This window comes from Equus caballus, chromosome 6, assembly GCF_041296265.1.
Source record: "Equus caballus isolate H_3958 breed thoroughbred chromosome 6, TB-T2T, whole genome shotgun sequence".
Lineage (NCBI taxonomy): Eukaryota > Metazoa > Chordata > Mammalia > Perissodactyla > Equidae > Equus > Equus caballus.
This window is the reverse complement of record NC_091689.1, coordinates 92596830-92611056: the sequence shown is the minus strand read 5'-3', so window position 1 is coordinate 92611056 and position 14227 is coordinate 92596830. Positions and strand designations below refer to the sequence as shown.

The 14227-nt window shown below is 41.9% G+C and overlaps 1 protein-coding gene across 1 annotated transcript; it reads left to right on the top strand.

Annotated features, from left to right (window-relative positions):
* Window positions 1–4316: 4316 nt before the first annotated feature.
* On the top strand, window positions 4317–13787 carry AVPR1A (arginine vasopressin receptor 1A). The gene is made up of 2 exons (XM_001917923.6): window positions 4317–6703; window positions 8909–13787. The coding sequence occupies exons 1-2, from the start codon at window positions 5725–5727 to the stop codon at window positions 9193–9195; spliced, it is 1266 nt and encodes a 421-aa protein (XP_001917958.5). The 5' UTR covers window positions 4317–5724; the 3' UTR covers window positions 9196–13787.
* Window positions 13788–14227: the final 440 nt, after the last annotated feature.

Sequence of the window (14227 nt, the reverse complement as noted above, 5' to 3'; positions counted from 1 at the left end):
ACACAGAGGCAGACTCAATGATGCCAGCTTGCCAAAAGAACGTGTCTGGATGATTATCAAATCCTAGGCATAATATGCTGAACTATGAAAATGCAGAACATCCCAATAAACATTAATTCAGCAGGAGCAAACGCCTTAAAGTCAACATTTTAAATGAGTTTAAATTTGAAAGACATTTAAATTAAATCAGGCATATAATTTTTAAATACAAACATTTTCTGAACATATGATATAAATAGTAACGAATTCAGAAACCTTTTCCTTTGGGGGGATTTTTCTACTAATGCTGTACTGACTGATGTAGGAAGGATTTTTTTTTCTAAAGAAGTAATGATATTTTAAGTTTTCATCAACAAATATTAATATACCTAAGATTTAGTTGAGCCTGGTAGCCTCTCTTTAATGCCCCAGCTCTGCATTCTAACGTGCAATCTCATTTTATCACCAGAAAATAAGACTCCTTAAACTGTTCCCATTTTTCATTTGACCCTACAGAGTAAAAAGTATTATAATCAAGATTTGATGTTTTTCTATGTTTGACATGCAGCATTTTTTAAAATCCAGTGTGTGTGTGTATGTGTGTGTGTGTGTGTTAAAGACAATCATTCACTGAGTAATATTTAAAACCAAATATCCACTTGCCTGTCCAGGATTTCTGAGGCAGAAGGATGACTAGAACCATTTAAGACCCTTCCAGATATAAATGCTGACGCTTATTTTCCTGGAGAGACTAGAAATTTAGATGCCCAGAGGTGGCTCCTTGAGAACACTTCCTAATTTATCCAGTCACCAAGCACCCTCTGAATCTGACATTCCTTCAACACTCAAAAACCAGTTTCTATCACAATATTTGAGAACTCTTTCTGTGAGTATGGGGGACGCGCTTGGGATGTACACGGGAGGTGTAGAGCACAGAGGTTAGACCCCAGGCCTCACCTTCAAATGGACCCATGTGTGACCTGCACAGCCACTTGGAGCCTTGTGACTTTGGCTAAGTTGCTTAACCTCTCTAACCTTTGTTTTATTCATCTGTAAAGTGGGATAATAATAAGCATATTCCTACAATTTATTTTAAATATTATTTTAAAGATTAAGTGAGATTATGAATTTGAAGCTCTTAGCTCACCAATTAAGAGCTTAATGAGTGTTGGTAGATGCTAATATTATCTATTATCTATTGCTACTACTACCACTATTATTGCCATTATTGTCCTGTACTTGGTTTACTAAAGAGGAAAACAAACATACAGAAAAACCAGAGCAGATCCTACAGAATCTCCTAGTCTTAAAGGAGAACCTTTAAGAACCTTTGCATACACAGATACAATGCTAAATAACCAACAAAGAACCCCATATGACTCTGTAGATCCAGGAACAGGCGGCCCACAAGTGTAATGGTTAAGACTGGAAACTCTGCTGGAGTCAATTGCGTCTTTTCAAATCTGGGCTCCACTACTGACCATCTGTGTCACCTGAGGCTGGCTATTTATCCTCTCCATGCGTCTATTCCCTCAAATGTAAAATGAAATATGAGGAGTCCCTCCCTCATGGGGTCATTGGGAGGATTAAGTGAGGTAAAACTTGCAAAGCACTTATGCCAGTGCCTGGCACAGACAAAGCGTTTAATAAATGTTAGTGATCATTGCACACTTCTTTGCACCCAGCTGCAGACCTAGCATAGTGGTGTGCCACAGATACTTGTTGGTTTGCTAGAAGTAATGGTGAATTTCAGACTACAGCTCTGTAACTATAGCATCATAAACTTAAAATTGAAGGAGAAGGAGTCACTGCAGGCTATAGAAGTCAAATGGATGCTCCTGCAGATGCCCCATCTCTTCCATCTCTTCACTGAGCAAAGGGAAGAACACTGACAGTTTAAGGAGATGAAGCAGGAGAGAGTGAAGAGCAGTTCTAAAGCAGTGTATAAAGTCACATGATAAAATAAACGTAACCCGTCTATACTGGGCATGCCCGTCCCTGGGAAAGTGGGTTAAACTTGACTCAAACCCCCAGCTTCTTGACTTGATAAGTGCAGTGGCGCCTCCAAGCATTCTGGAACTCCAAGTACCTTTACTCAATGTTCTTCAAATGGTATCAGTTGTCCTGTGACATGTTCATCACCATTCCATGAGGAAGGTGAAAGGATGGAGGATTTCCATGGTCAAATAGCTTTGTGAAACATTGATAAACAAAGTGAAGCAGGGTTCTCAGAGATTTTCTTATGTATAAATCTCCAGGAGAAGATGGGGTGCATACACAGCACTTCCCCCGATGTGTCTGACTACAGAACTCTTTTCTCATAGAAAATCTATCAATGCCTTCAACTGCACAAAAGGGAGTTGAGCATGTGCTGCTTTAATTGGAAGGGAAACATTTTTGGCAAAATAACAATAAAGGGAAAATTAATATTTTGAATACTCATGAAATGCCAGAATCTTCAACAACAACTTATGTAATCCCTGCACCAGCTGCATTGTTTTCTCACCATGATTTCACAGATGAGGAATTTGAAGCTCAAAGAGTAAAACAAAGTCACACTGTAGTAAGTGAAGGAGGGAGCTGCTTCCATTAATTGAAATGCTTCTTAAACATCTGGAATTGCAAACCAGGAGAAAGGAAGACTGGCAAAGGAAAGAGAAAGATGATTCCAGGACATGTAGGTGCAACTTCCACTTCTTTCTCTTCATCACTTCATCACTTCACTCCTAAAATGTGTTAACTGAAATCCACTGACAGTAAGAGGGGAAAAGTAGTAAATCTTAATAGTACAAGAAGTACAGAGCAAATGCAAATTGCTCTAAGAAAAAGCACAAGATGCCACAAGAAATAGTGACTCTGTTCTTTTCACATTTTAGGATCACAATCTCTTTACCTTCCACTGAGTCATTTTCACAGCAGATCCAGTGAGTCTGTATGTCAATGGTCTTGGTCTCCTTTGAATATGGAACCAGTAAAATTAAGACAGATGCATTTTATTTTTTTTTGAGGAAGATTAGCCCTGAGCTAATATCTGTTGGCAATCCTCCTCTTTTTGCTGAGGAAGACTGGCCCTGAGCTAACATCCGTGCCCATCTTCCTCTACTTTATATGTGGGACGCCCACCACAGCATGGCTTGCCACACCTGTCATGTCCGCACCTGGGATCGGAACCAGTGAACCCTGGGCCGCTGAAGCAGAACATGCACACTTAACCACTGGGCCGCTGGGCTGGCCCCAACAGATGCATTTTTTAAACTACGTAGGTTAAAAGAGGGACTGTGTTCTGGAATCTGCATTGAACATTTTTTCCTGCTGATATATATATACATATTTTTATCTCTCTCTCTATATATATATCTCCAACTGTATCAAGTACATATATATTCAATTACATATGGGTAATGAGTACTGTTGTTCACTGAATTTCTTCCAACTGTGCCTACTGATATAACCGAACAAGTTATCTTTATAAATTGGACATAGTTTGATTATTGGATCAGAGGGCCTGGCACAGATGAATGATTTCCTGAGAGGCCACCACATCATCTTTCTGGAATAAGAACACCCAAAGGAACTTTGGTGACCCTCTGCTGCAGATTCCCTCCCCTTTGGAACCCTAAAAACTTCAAGGTGTCAGGTCAAAAGCAATGAAATTGCCGGGTTCCGGCCAATGGACCACTTTTGCAATACTCAGGGACACGAGAGTCATATAACATTATTTCTCATAAGGAGCACTAATAATCTAACTTGTGACTCAAAAGAAGCTCACCTCTCTGAATCAATGACTATTACTTAATCGCTTGAAGGATTTTTCCAAACAGGTTGCCTGGAAACCTCTTATGTATTGCCATCTCAGAACTTTTTAAATCTTTTGCGTCCTAAATGTCTTGGAGAAAATGAGACAACACAACGTGGCTTGTAGTTTTGAGAACATTTCCCCACACAGAACATTGTCTTACTTAATCCTCACAAGAACCTCATGAGGAGGTAGGGAAGGCAGGTACTTATTCCCATTTTTCAGAAGTGTAAACCGAGGCTCAGGCAGCCACAATGAAGCAGGACTCCAGAGGCCCAGCCCAGCACTCTTAATGTGACAGCCTTAGGACTCAGCACGCGTAAACTGGGTAGCAAAGTGCATTTTTTCACCAAGAACTGCACCTCAGAAAATCTTCTGGTTTCTTTGCCTGCATTTCAGAGATATTTTTCTGAGACAATCAAATTTATACCATGGCCGCAATACACAAACATTCTAACCAAAAAGTCATGTTCCTGTATCTACAGAGTAGATGCTCTTACAAAGTGCTTCTTTCCTTTTTTTCTTTTTTCTTTTTGGTGAAATCACCCGAAAACAGCTCTCCCTTGCTGTCCTTCGAATTGCAGCTTCACCAAAGTTAAGCCGCCGCGCTGACGTGGAGAGCCAGCGTTGCAGCCTCGCTGTGCCCTCGCAGCCGGGCTCGAGCTGTCCGGAGGAACCCGCTCTTCCCTCTCCCTTCAGAGCGCTCCTTCCTGCCGAGGATCGCCTCCTTCCCACCCCGAGCGCGGGGGCCCGGCGGTTTCCGCTCCCCAGCCCCGGACAGCGCCGTCTGGGCGGCCGCTCTCCAGCAGCTGCTCCTTGTCCACCCAAAGAGACGTCCCCACGATTCAGCAGTAACCAGACGAAGTCCCCACGGACTGCTGTGGCCCAGTTCCCGCCCATCCCCGTTGTGGGAATCAGGCTTTTCCCGGAGAAAACCCCAGGAAACTAGTTTAGAGAAAACTCCACTGGGGGAGGGGGTGGGGGGAGGGAGACTGGGAAAACGGGAGAAGTTCCCCTTCCCCGCTGTAAACACACGCAGGGCAGCCGTGGGGGCTGCGGGGGGGGGGGGGGGGGGGGCAAGTGAGCGCGTCCTCCCGGTCCGCAAACGGAGACAGGCTAAGGAACAGGCACCAAAGTCGCCAGTGGGAAGACAGCGCCCTTTAAGTCACCCAGTTGTCAGCCTGCACAGGAGGGTGGGGAGCAGCGGGGCGCGGGGCGATGAATTCCCGGAGCCAAGCTGCCCCGGGAATGCAGTTGGCCGGACTGCGTCGGCGCGGAGGGAGAAGCCGGGGCTGGAGGGGCTGGGGTCGCGCGCCAGTTCAAGTTCAGGTGCAAGAGCGCGCGCGGAGCAGTGCCCTTGGGATTTCTAGGTACGGCGTTGGCTAGTCAAGTGCGGGGTTAAGGTGGCTATCGAGGGAGGCTTGAGGAGATGGTGGTAAACTCAGAAAAGGCAAGACACGTGCAGTGCTCCCAGTTTTTGGAGAAGAGCTTCCAGCGCCGCAATCCCGCCTGTTTGGCCGAGGAATCGGCGAGGCTCCCAGCCCCACCCCTGCAGCAGTGATGCAAAGAGGACAAATCACCGGCGTGGGGAGGGGAAAAACCCTCCCGGGGTGCCTGGGGTAGGGAGGTGGGGAGAGTAGGCAGCGACCAGTTCTCCAACCACTTGGGCGATAGGGAGCGCGTTCTGGGGAAACGAACCCCGGCATAAATCATTGAGTTCGGAGCCCAGCGCTTTGGGAGGCCGGAGCGCACCTCCCAAGCCTCGCTGGAGCTGAGAAAAGGCAGAGAGGAAAAGGGGCCGGCGACGGGACCGAGAGCAGCTCAGCCGCCTGGGGGTCCCGCGAGCGGCGAGCGGCGAGCGCGGGAAGCGGAGAGCGCATCGGGCGAGGAGCCCACGCCGGCCGAGGCGGGCAGGGAGCGGACCTCCGCGGAGGCCGAGGAGGCGCTGCATGGACAGCATGCGTTTCTCCGGAGGCCCTGGCGCCGGGTCCACGGGCAACTCAAGCCGCTGGTGGCCTCTGGCCGCCGGCGGTGCCAACGCCAGCCGCGAATCGGAGGCGCTCGGGGAAGAAGGCGGCCAGCAGAGGGACTTGCGCAACGAGGAGCTGGCCAAGGTGGAGATCGCCCTGCTGGCCGTGACTTTCGTGGTGGCCGTACTGGGTAACAGCTGCGTGTTGCTGGCACTGCATCGCACGCCTCGCAAGACGTCCCGCATGCACCTCTTCATCCGCCACCTCAGCCTGGCCGACCTGGCCGTCGCTTTCTTCCAGGTGCTGCCGCAGCTGTGCTGGGACATCACCTACCGTTTCCGCGGCCCCGACGGGCTGTGCCGCGTGGTGAAGCACCTGCAGGTGTTCGGCATGTTCGCCTCGGCTTACATGCTGGTGGTCATGACCGCCGACCGCTACATCGCCGTGTGCCACCCGCTCAAGACGCTGCAGCAGCCGACGCGCCGCTCGCGCCTCATGATCGCGGCCGCCTGGGTGCTGAGCTTCGTGCTGAGCACGCCGCAGTACCTCGTCTTCTCCATGGTCGAGGTGAGCAACGTCACCAAGGCCTACGACTGCTGGGCCACCTTCATCCAGCCCTGGGGACCCCGCGCCTACGTGACTTGGATGACAGCCAGCATCTTCGTGGCGCCCGTGGTCATCCTGGGCACCTGCTACGGCTTCATCTGCTACCACATCTGGCGCAACGTCCGCGGGAAGACGGCGTCGCGCCAGGACAAGGGCGCCGAGCGCGCGGGCGGCGCCTTCCGCAATGGGCTCCTGCTCGAGCCCTGTGTCAGCAGCGTGAAGACCATCTCCCGAGCCAAGATCCGCACCGTGAAGATGACTTTCGTGATTGTGACCGCTTACATCGTTTGCTGGATGCCCTTCTTCATCGTCCAGATGTGGTCTGTCTGGGATGTGAAGTTCCACTGGATCGGTAAGTGTCGGGACAAGGGAGGACGGTGCAGGGATGGGGCCGTGTGTGTGTGTGTGTGTGAGAGAGAGAGAGAGAGACAGAGACAGAGACAGAGACAGAGAGAATTTCTTTTCATAATATCCTAATTCTCAAACTTCTGTGTCCTCAAGAATCACACCTGGGTGAAATTACCAAAAAGACCAACTCCTGGGGTCTCCACCCAGTCATTTTAATTCAGTAGATCTGGAATGGGGCCCAGGAATCTGTATTTGTAGCATACCATGACCTTAAGACTGCAAATCCAGAAACTGTGCCCCAGAGTCAGCCAGGCAACTACAAAAGAGAATAATGACTTTTTGCCAAATCACTAACTGCTGTGTTAATACCCTGCCTTCAAGTCTATTGAATTCGGGGAAATATTCTTACTGTCACAACTGTCTTTGCTAGTTTGTGAAAAATATCACAATTAATTAAAAATTTTGTAGAAATGCCCCAAGGGCAAAAGTAAAATGGACATATTTTTCTGAATAAAGATTCTTAAGAAGTCAATAATTCTAATTCGGCATTTAGTGTTCCATTTCTTATCGTAATCTTTTAATTTTTTTCTAACAATTACTTTAACACTTTTTTGCTGGTGTCTCAAAGCAGGATTATTGGTAAACTCAAAATTTATTGGACTCACTCATTAGTCTTTCGACACTAACTTGCCCACGCAGCTCCACGCCTCTCCACCCAGCTCCTGCAGTGGTTTACTGAGAATATTCTCTACGCCGACTAGCTTGTTTGATTTTCACTCCTTCACAAACTAGAAAAACTAACTTCACAAGAATTTACCCCCCAAAGTATTATTTAGTATGGTATCTTGACTAAAACATTCCCTTTCAGTAAGAAAAAAACTTTTTCGAATCAAATATATTACAGGAATGTTGCTGACAACAACTGTTGTTGGAGAAAAGGGGTCTGGGAACTGTCCCTTTTGTTGTTTGGGATTGGGGTAGGCAGTATATGTGGTATACTTTGAAAGTTATATGTGCAAACAAAACATTTGAGAGTGAATTTAATTCAAACAAATACAAATTCTTGCATGGTTATAATATTACTGATAATGAAAAATACAACGCAGTTGCTATCTTTTTGATTTACCATTTCCTGTCTTGCTTGATCTTAGAAGCCTCTTAATTATTGACAATCAAATAAAAAATTCAGTCTAATTATTGCTTTAGCAGGATTTAGACGATTACTAAAAACTTCTTCACTTGTGCATTGTTATGTTGATGATTTCCATTCTTTTTTGAATACAGTCTTAGCCCTGGTTCATGATCACCTCTAATAGTAGCATATTAGTGTAAAGTATGATTAAGTAACCTATCATTTATTCTAGCACAATAAGAGTGAGAAGACCCAAGTTTATATTTAATCATTAAGGGAAAATCAGTGCTTGCTAAGTATTCTTATCTTTAGAAAAGGTGTGTTATCAGTGCAATAGTTCCACTGTGAAACATTATAATATTTATATGTTTACCAGGGCAAGTTCACATAAAATATATCCAAAGCTTGTTGGAATTTCCTAATTCAGCTGTCTTAATAGCATAGTTGTTCAAACCACAATCAAAGATAGCTTTCTTTTAAAATCAAATGAAGTTTCTAATTAGCCAAAGGAAAACTAAATACTGCATCCTTCAGCGACCTATTTCACCTGTCTTTCTGTATAGTTTTCCCATTACAAGAATATATTTAATATTAAAAAACTTAAAACTACTAAACATGGTCCATAATGTCATACTTTTGCCTGAATTATTAGGATGAATACAATTTGCTAAATGTGGATATAGACTCTTGAAATGTCATTGAAATTGCAGCCATTCTGTATGTGCTGTGTCCGTTAGCAGATGCTGTGACTGGTATAAAGGATACAAAATTTTAAAAAATAAATTATTTAATATTCTTAACTTCTGGAAAGTCCAGCTTATTCTACTTAAATATTTCAATAGTGGTTTAAACTATTTGAATTAACTTCAAGGCATCTTGCTTACGAAAATATTTTACAACCAAGCAATTTCCAATACACCACCCATTTCCCTGATTGATAAGCAAAACACCTCATTTTCTATATTAATCTATAACATTTTTCCAGGTTTCACTAGACAATAGGAAAATGAGTTTATCCAGGGCTCAGTTCCTTGTATTTGACTGTTTAAATAATCTCCCCTTGTACTTTTCACACAGAGTCGGAAAACCCTGCCACCACCATCACGGCCTTGCTGGCTTCCTTGAATAGTTGCTGCAATCCCTGGATATACATGTTTTTTAGCGGTCATCTCCTGCAGGACTGTGTCCAAAGCTTCCCATGCTGCCAAAACATGAAGCAAACGTTCAGCAAAGAAGATTCAGACAGTACGAGCAGAAGGCAGACTTCTTACACTAACAACCGAAGCCCGACAAACAGCACAGGTCCGTGGAAGGACTCTCCTAAATCTTCCAAGATCATCAGATTCATTCCAGTTTCAACCTGAGCCCCACGTTCGTGCAGCCTGACTCTCGTAACAGACTTTCTGGCCCGTTGGCTGAATCCAGCTAGAAACCACAAGAACAAATGAACTTATACGAGATAAGCATAAATCAATTTATTGGGCACAGGACTGTGTTTCTAGTTGCATTTTCACATCGCTATGACCAAAAGCTATGAATTGTTTTATATGGAATGTTAATAAAAACATGCTACACTAAAATTTGCAGGCCTAATTTGCAGAAATATGGTAGAAGTTATATTTCTAAAGGAAAAATCATAACCACTCTGGCTTTATATTTTGCTGTTGGTTTCTTTTCCTTTCTTTTCTTTTTATTTCTGACATAACGAAGGCTTGATGGGTTTAGAAGTCATACGATGTAGGGGCATTATTTCTGAACAAAGCGAGCTCGTCATCAACCTTAGTATTTGAAAGGAATTAGAAGAGACTTGAGAGAAATTATGTTTCCATCCAATAAAATCAATTTACACGGTGGCCTGGAGATAGGATGGTGCCTTGGAGAGGCTGAGAGCTGGAGGCGTGTTAGCAAAGATGCCTGGTTCAGAGTGGAAAGCAGAAAATTCTGTTAGAAGCTATAAATCACCTAAATTTCAAAACAGTAACCTTAGAACTGGCAGTTCCTCATGTTTTATTGATTGTGAAAAGCATGATTACTAAGATGCTGAAGGTTAGAGAAAATATTGTCAACTGGCCAATAATATCTTTTTTGCTCCCACTGCAAGGTCGTTTCAAAGTCAGATTTGTATGAGGAATACCCAATATTATCAGAAGAGTAGAAAAGGATTGCCCAAAGTTCTATGTAGACTTTCTCTAGAACATTGTAAATGTGTTTCGATCAGTGTTATAAGGTATCCTGCGCTGTGCTGGATATCAACACAGTCATCACTTTCTGTTTGAGGAATCCAGATTCACAGATAGGAGTCTTCTAAAGAGTACCTCGGGATATAGAAAGTCTCCTCATGTTTAATTAAAAATAACTTGGCCTTTCCTTCTGATCTGCCACCCACCTAACAGGTTCATAGTGGAGGAGAGGCAGGTTCTGGGGTGGGATGGGGGTGGGAGATGGAAAGAAAACCGCTCTACATCCCATCTGGCTTCCATCATTATTCAACATATGGCTTTAGGTAAATTACTTAAAAATACACAAAGCCTCCATTTTCTTGGCTGTACAGTGGAGTTGATAACACCTCACGGAGTTGTGTGAGGACTAAATGAAATTAAGTGTGAAAAGACCTTCTTAAACTGTCAAGTGCTGTACAAAGGCTGACAGCGCCTTTGGTTATAGTCTCAGCGGGTCTTCAGAATTGCACATCTTTTCCCTGTTTACTTTGTTAATCAAAATTTGTTGGTTTCATGTCTGAGATATAAAATCCTAAAATTTAAATATAGCACTGCTGATTCATTGGAAAGCATTGTTGGTGGCCACTAACCCTGACATCTGCCTAACTAAAGTTTCCCAGTTTGAAGATAGAACTTGCTTTCCTTGATGCAGGTAAATCAAAGCCAGCCAAGAGCATCAATTTCTTTCATTTCTAAACAGATAAATTATAACACCACTTGGCTGTTACTGCATTTTTCATTGACGAAACTCACTAGTTTGTGGTTTGTTTTTTTTTTTTGAGCTATTTTGTCTGGTTCCTTCTCCTTGTTAGAGAACATGCAATGATTTGAGGATACATCGTAAACATTTTGCATCCCTTAGCGGAAGTAATAGCTATTTTAATACTATTATTGGGTTTTTTAAATAAGAAACTGAGGACTGGATGAGGCTGTGAGAACCCGGAACTGTCAACTTCACTCCTCTTCACTCTCTTGCCTTTCCTAAATCTCGGGTCTTTTACTCCCTGGGTTGACATACCTGAAAAAATGTTTGCAAATGTTTTATAAAGACCTTAGGTTTTAGAATTCTGCTTTTCAAAAATAGCAAATAAGTTTCTTAAAGGGAACTGTCCAATATGAGCCATCAATTAAATTAATCAGTTCTTCTTTGTTGGAGTCAGAGCAGCATTTCAGTAACCCTGCCTTCTGTAGCACTGTCAGCCCTTTTGACAACTTCTCTTTGACAGGTCAAAAACTAAACTGTTTTAGGTTGGAACAAAGGGAGCCCACTTTTTTTCTAAATCCAATTCCAAAATAATAACATGATGGTTCTTGTAGAGACTGTTTCAGAATGTTGACGTGTACCCCCAAGTAAAACAATTCTGTTTGAATCTTATTTCTGGGAACAGCTCTCAAATAAGGTGCATATCAACCAACCCAGCTGAGTTTTCTCCTTTTAAATGTATCAGGAGATGAGATAGTAGAAAAAGGGCTGGAGAGATACAAGAAGATCTGGGTGCTAGTTCTGCACTAGGCAAGTAGATGGTCTTATTCTCTGTTGTTTAGGCTTTGAAGCTTAATTTATCTAGTTGCTAAACTTTCTTAACGTTATGTACACAGAAATGGGATTCACGTGTTCCAATGTTCCCAATTGGAAGAGTCCTGCCTGTCAATTTCAGGAGAAAGGAAACCATAGGTGGTAAGGAAGCAGAGCATCCTGGAAAGGGGAGATTTCCCTTTCTCAAGCAAGAAGATCTGAGATATTACGTCAGACGAAAGCTTGCAGTCAAGGATAGATGGGTTGCATCATTTTATTTTATTTTGCAATTATCTGTGGGGAGGTCCTGCAAGTACACAATATTCACGTAGTTATGTGGGTATGGGGAATGTATTTGATAAACAATCTACCGCTAAGGAGAAACTGGCTGTATTGTCTGTTGGGTATTTGATAAATATTGATAATGAAAACGAAACATTTTAAAGTACCTATTAAGTGCTTAATGGGTTGATTTTGGGACATGTACTTTTAAAGTGTAAAAATAACTGTAAATGAAATTAGTGAAATTCTTTGGTTAATTATATACTTGTCCTACATACAGAATTTCCCTCATCATGAAAGAAGTCTTATGCCTGATCGAGGGAAAGGTGCGGCTTTTAACGAGAAAAAAATCAAGTAGTCTTAACAACATGTAGTCCCTTCCCAAACTAATTACAGTTCCTAGAACGGACAACTATTGTTGATGAAGAAACACGACTTTAATCTGTTATTACACAAGATAAGCAATCCAATCAGGTTAAAGTTTTATGTTTGTCAGACTCTAAAACCTGTATTTCCGTAGTGTAGTTGGATGCTTGGAGCTTTAAATTATACCTTCAGAGTTTGACTCTTCCACTAAAGCATAACTAGAAGCTATCGTGGGAGAAATTGAGCCTAATTCTTCGCCCCAAACATCAAAGATTAGACTCCTTTAAACCCATGTAATCTGGGATCTTATGGATTTTCATACTGGAGGCAACAGCTCTATTTAGAGTAAGCCCCAGTCAGGGCCATTTGGGATGCTGGTCCTGGAGGTGCAGAAGCAGCCACTGTATCCCTTGTCCTCTCTCTCCCTGTGGTCCTCTTAGTACCACTCAGTGTCATTGGCAACACTGGAATCGTGAGTAACCCAGGACGACAAATATTAGAGAATGATTCTTAATTGCAATTGAATCTCAGCCATATTGGGCAAAAATTTAAGGACTAGTCATAAGAAGAGCTATTTCCTTTAAGTCCCCAAGACAGCCTAAATGAGTTGAAGAGCACAAAATGTGTGATTCCATGGCACACATAGGCATTTTAAGAATATTGTTCTAATTCAATTTTTAGGTTCACTAAAGTATCATGAATTAAAATATGTATGTGACCTGTAGTATGTCGGTATCAAAAATATATATTATGGCTAAAAATTGTGTCACTATTTTTCTTTTTTATTATATATATTCATATCATATCTTTTTACATCGATCTGTATTCTAAATAAAAACAAAATATTATAGAGTGAATTCAAGATTTTTGTGTTCCAGGGTCAAATTAGAAAATTCAGAAAAGGAAATCTGAGAATAAATCTGATAGTAATATCAGAATAATTGACAATTATAATTAATACAAAATAATTAGCATTTCTACACACTAAAGTAGTTGTCTTTATATCACAGGATTTCTGACAGTATATTCTATGAGGCTTTAGGTCCTTATTGTAACAAATCTATTAAGAATTAATTTTGTATATTTAGTATTCCATTTTTGGAACTGTTTTTTAAGATGTTCTATATCCCCTGTCTTATTATGCTATATGGAAGAATTTCAGTGTGTTTTCTGGGGACAATTATATAGTTCTAGTTTTGATGGATGTTGAAATGTTTTGCAATTGTATCTAATATTTGGTCCTTTACAGAAGAAATGGTTTGTGGTATTATATTGAAATAGCTAGTGTATTCATTCCTCAGTTTTGCTGTGTATTGGCTTGATTCCATAAATAAAAATAAATCTCAAATTTGTTTGAAGTAATTCTCTTACAATCTAGTTTAATAATGAAATATAGTTCAAGTTAATTATGCTGATTTTGAAAAAACAAATAAAGACCTGCTTTACAGCTGGTCCTTATTGATTTGTTTTTTATCTGAGCACAAGAATATTCATGTTCATACTCTCTGACTATAGCAAGAACACGTGAAACTTCAGAACTGCCTTTTCAATAAATTATAATCATGAAAGCAAATCAATTTTGTTGTAGTCTGTATTAGGATAACTAAAACAATTGGCCTTGCTGAGGTCGTGCGTGTCATCTTATGCTAAAAATGTCATCTCTGTTTGTTTCTAGAAGTTGGTGAGACTGACTTCTGGGCCCAAAGATCAAGACTATTCCCATTTATTACTCTTTAAAATTGGAATTCTTTACCCTATGGGCTAATAAATTCAAATCATATTGACTTTCAACTTACACTGTAACATTCTTTTTCTTTTACAAGTTAAACTCTAATAGCATAGACTAAAAAGCTTATTTTGGGTTTGGCTTAAACTCTAGAAGAAGTGAATGCCCAGAATGGAAGAAAGGGAATTCAAGTCTATTTTAAAATACTGTTATTTTAAAGCTAACTGTTATTTTAAAAGACTTACAAATGCTTAAGAATAAACAGGATTTCTACCAAAGCACATTTT

What these genes read in the sequence shown, in the direction of transcription:
- AVPR1A (XM_001917923.6), top strand. Translation starts at nt 5,725, where the DNA reads ATGGACAGCATGCGTTTCTCCGGAGGCCCTGGCGCCGGGTCCACGGGC. An exon ending in TGTGAAGTTCCACTGGATCG is followed by an intron (nt 6,704 to 8,908) that starts GTAAGTGTCGGG and finishes CTTTTCACACAG; the next exon opens with AGTCGGAAAACCCTGCCACC.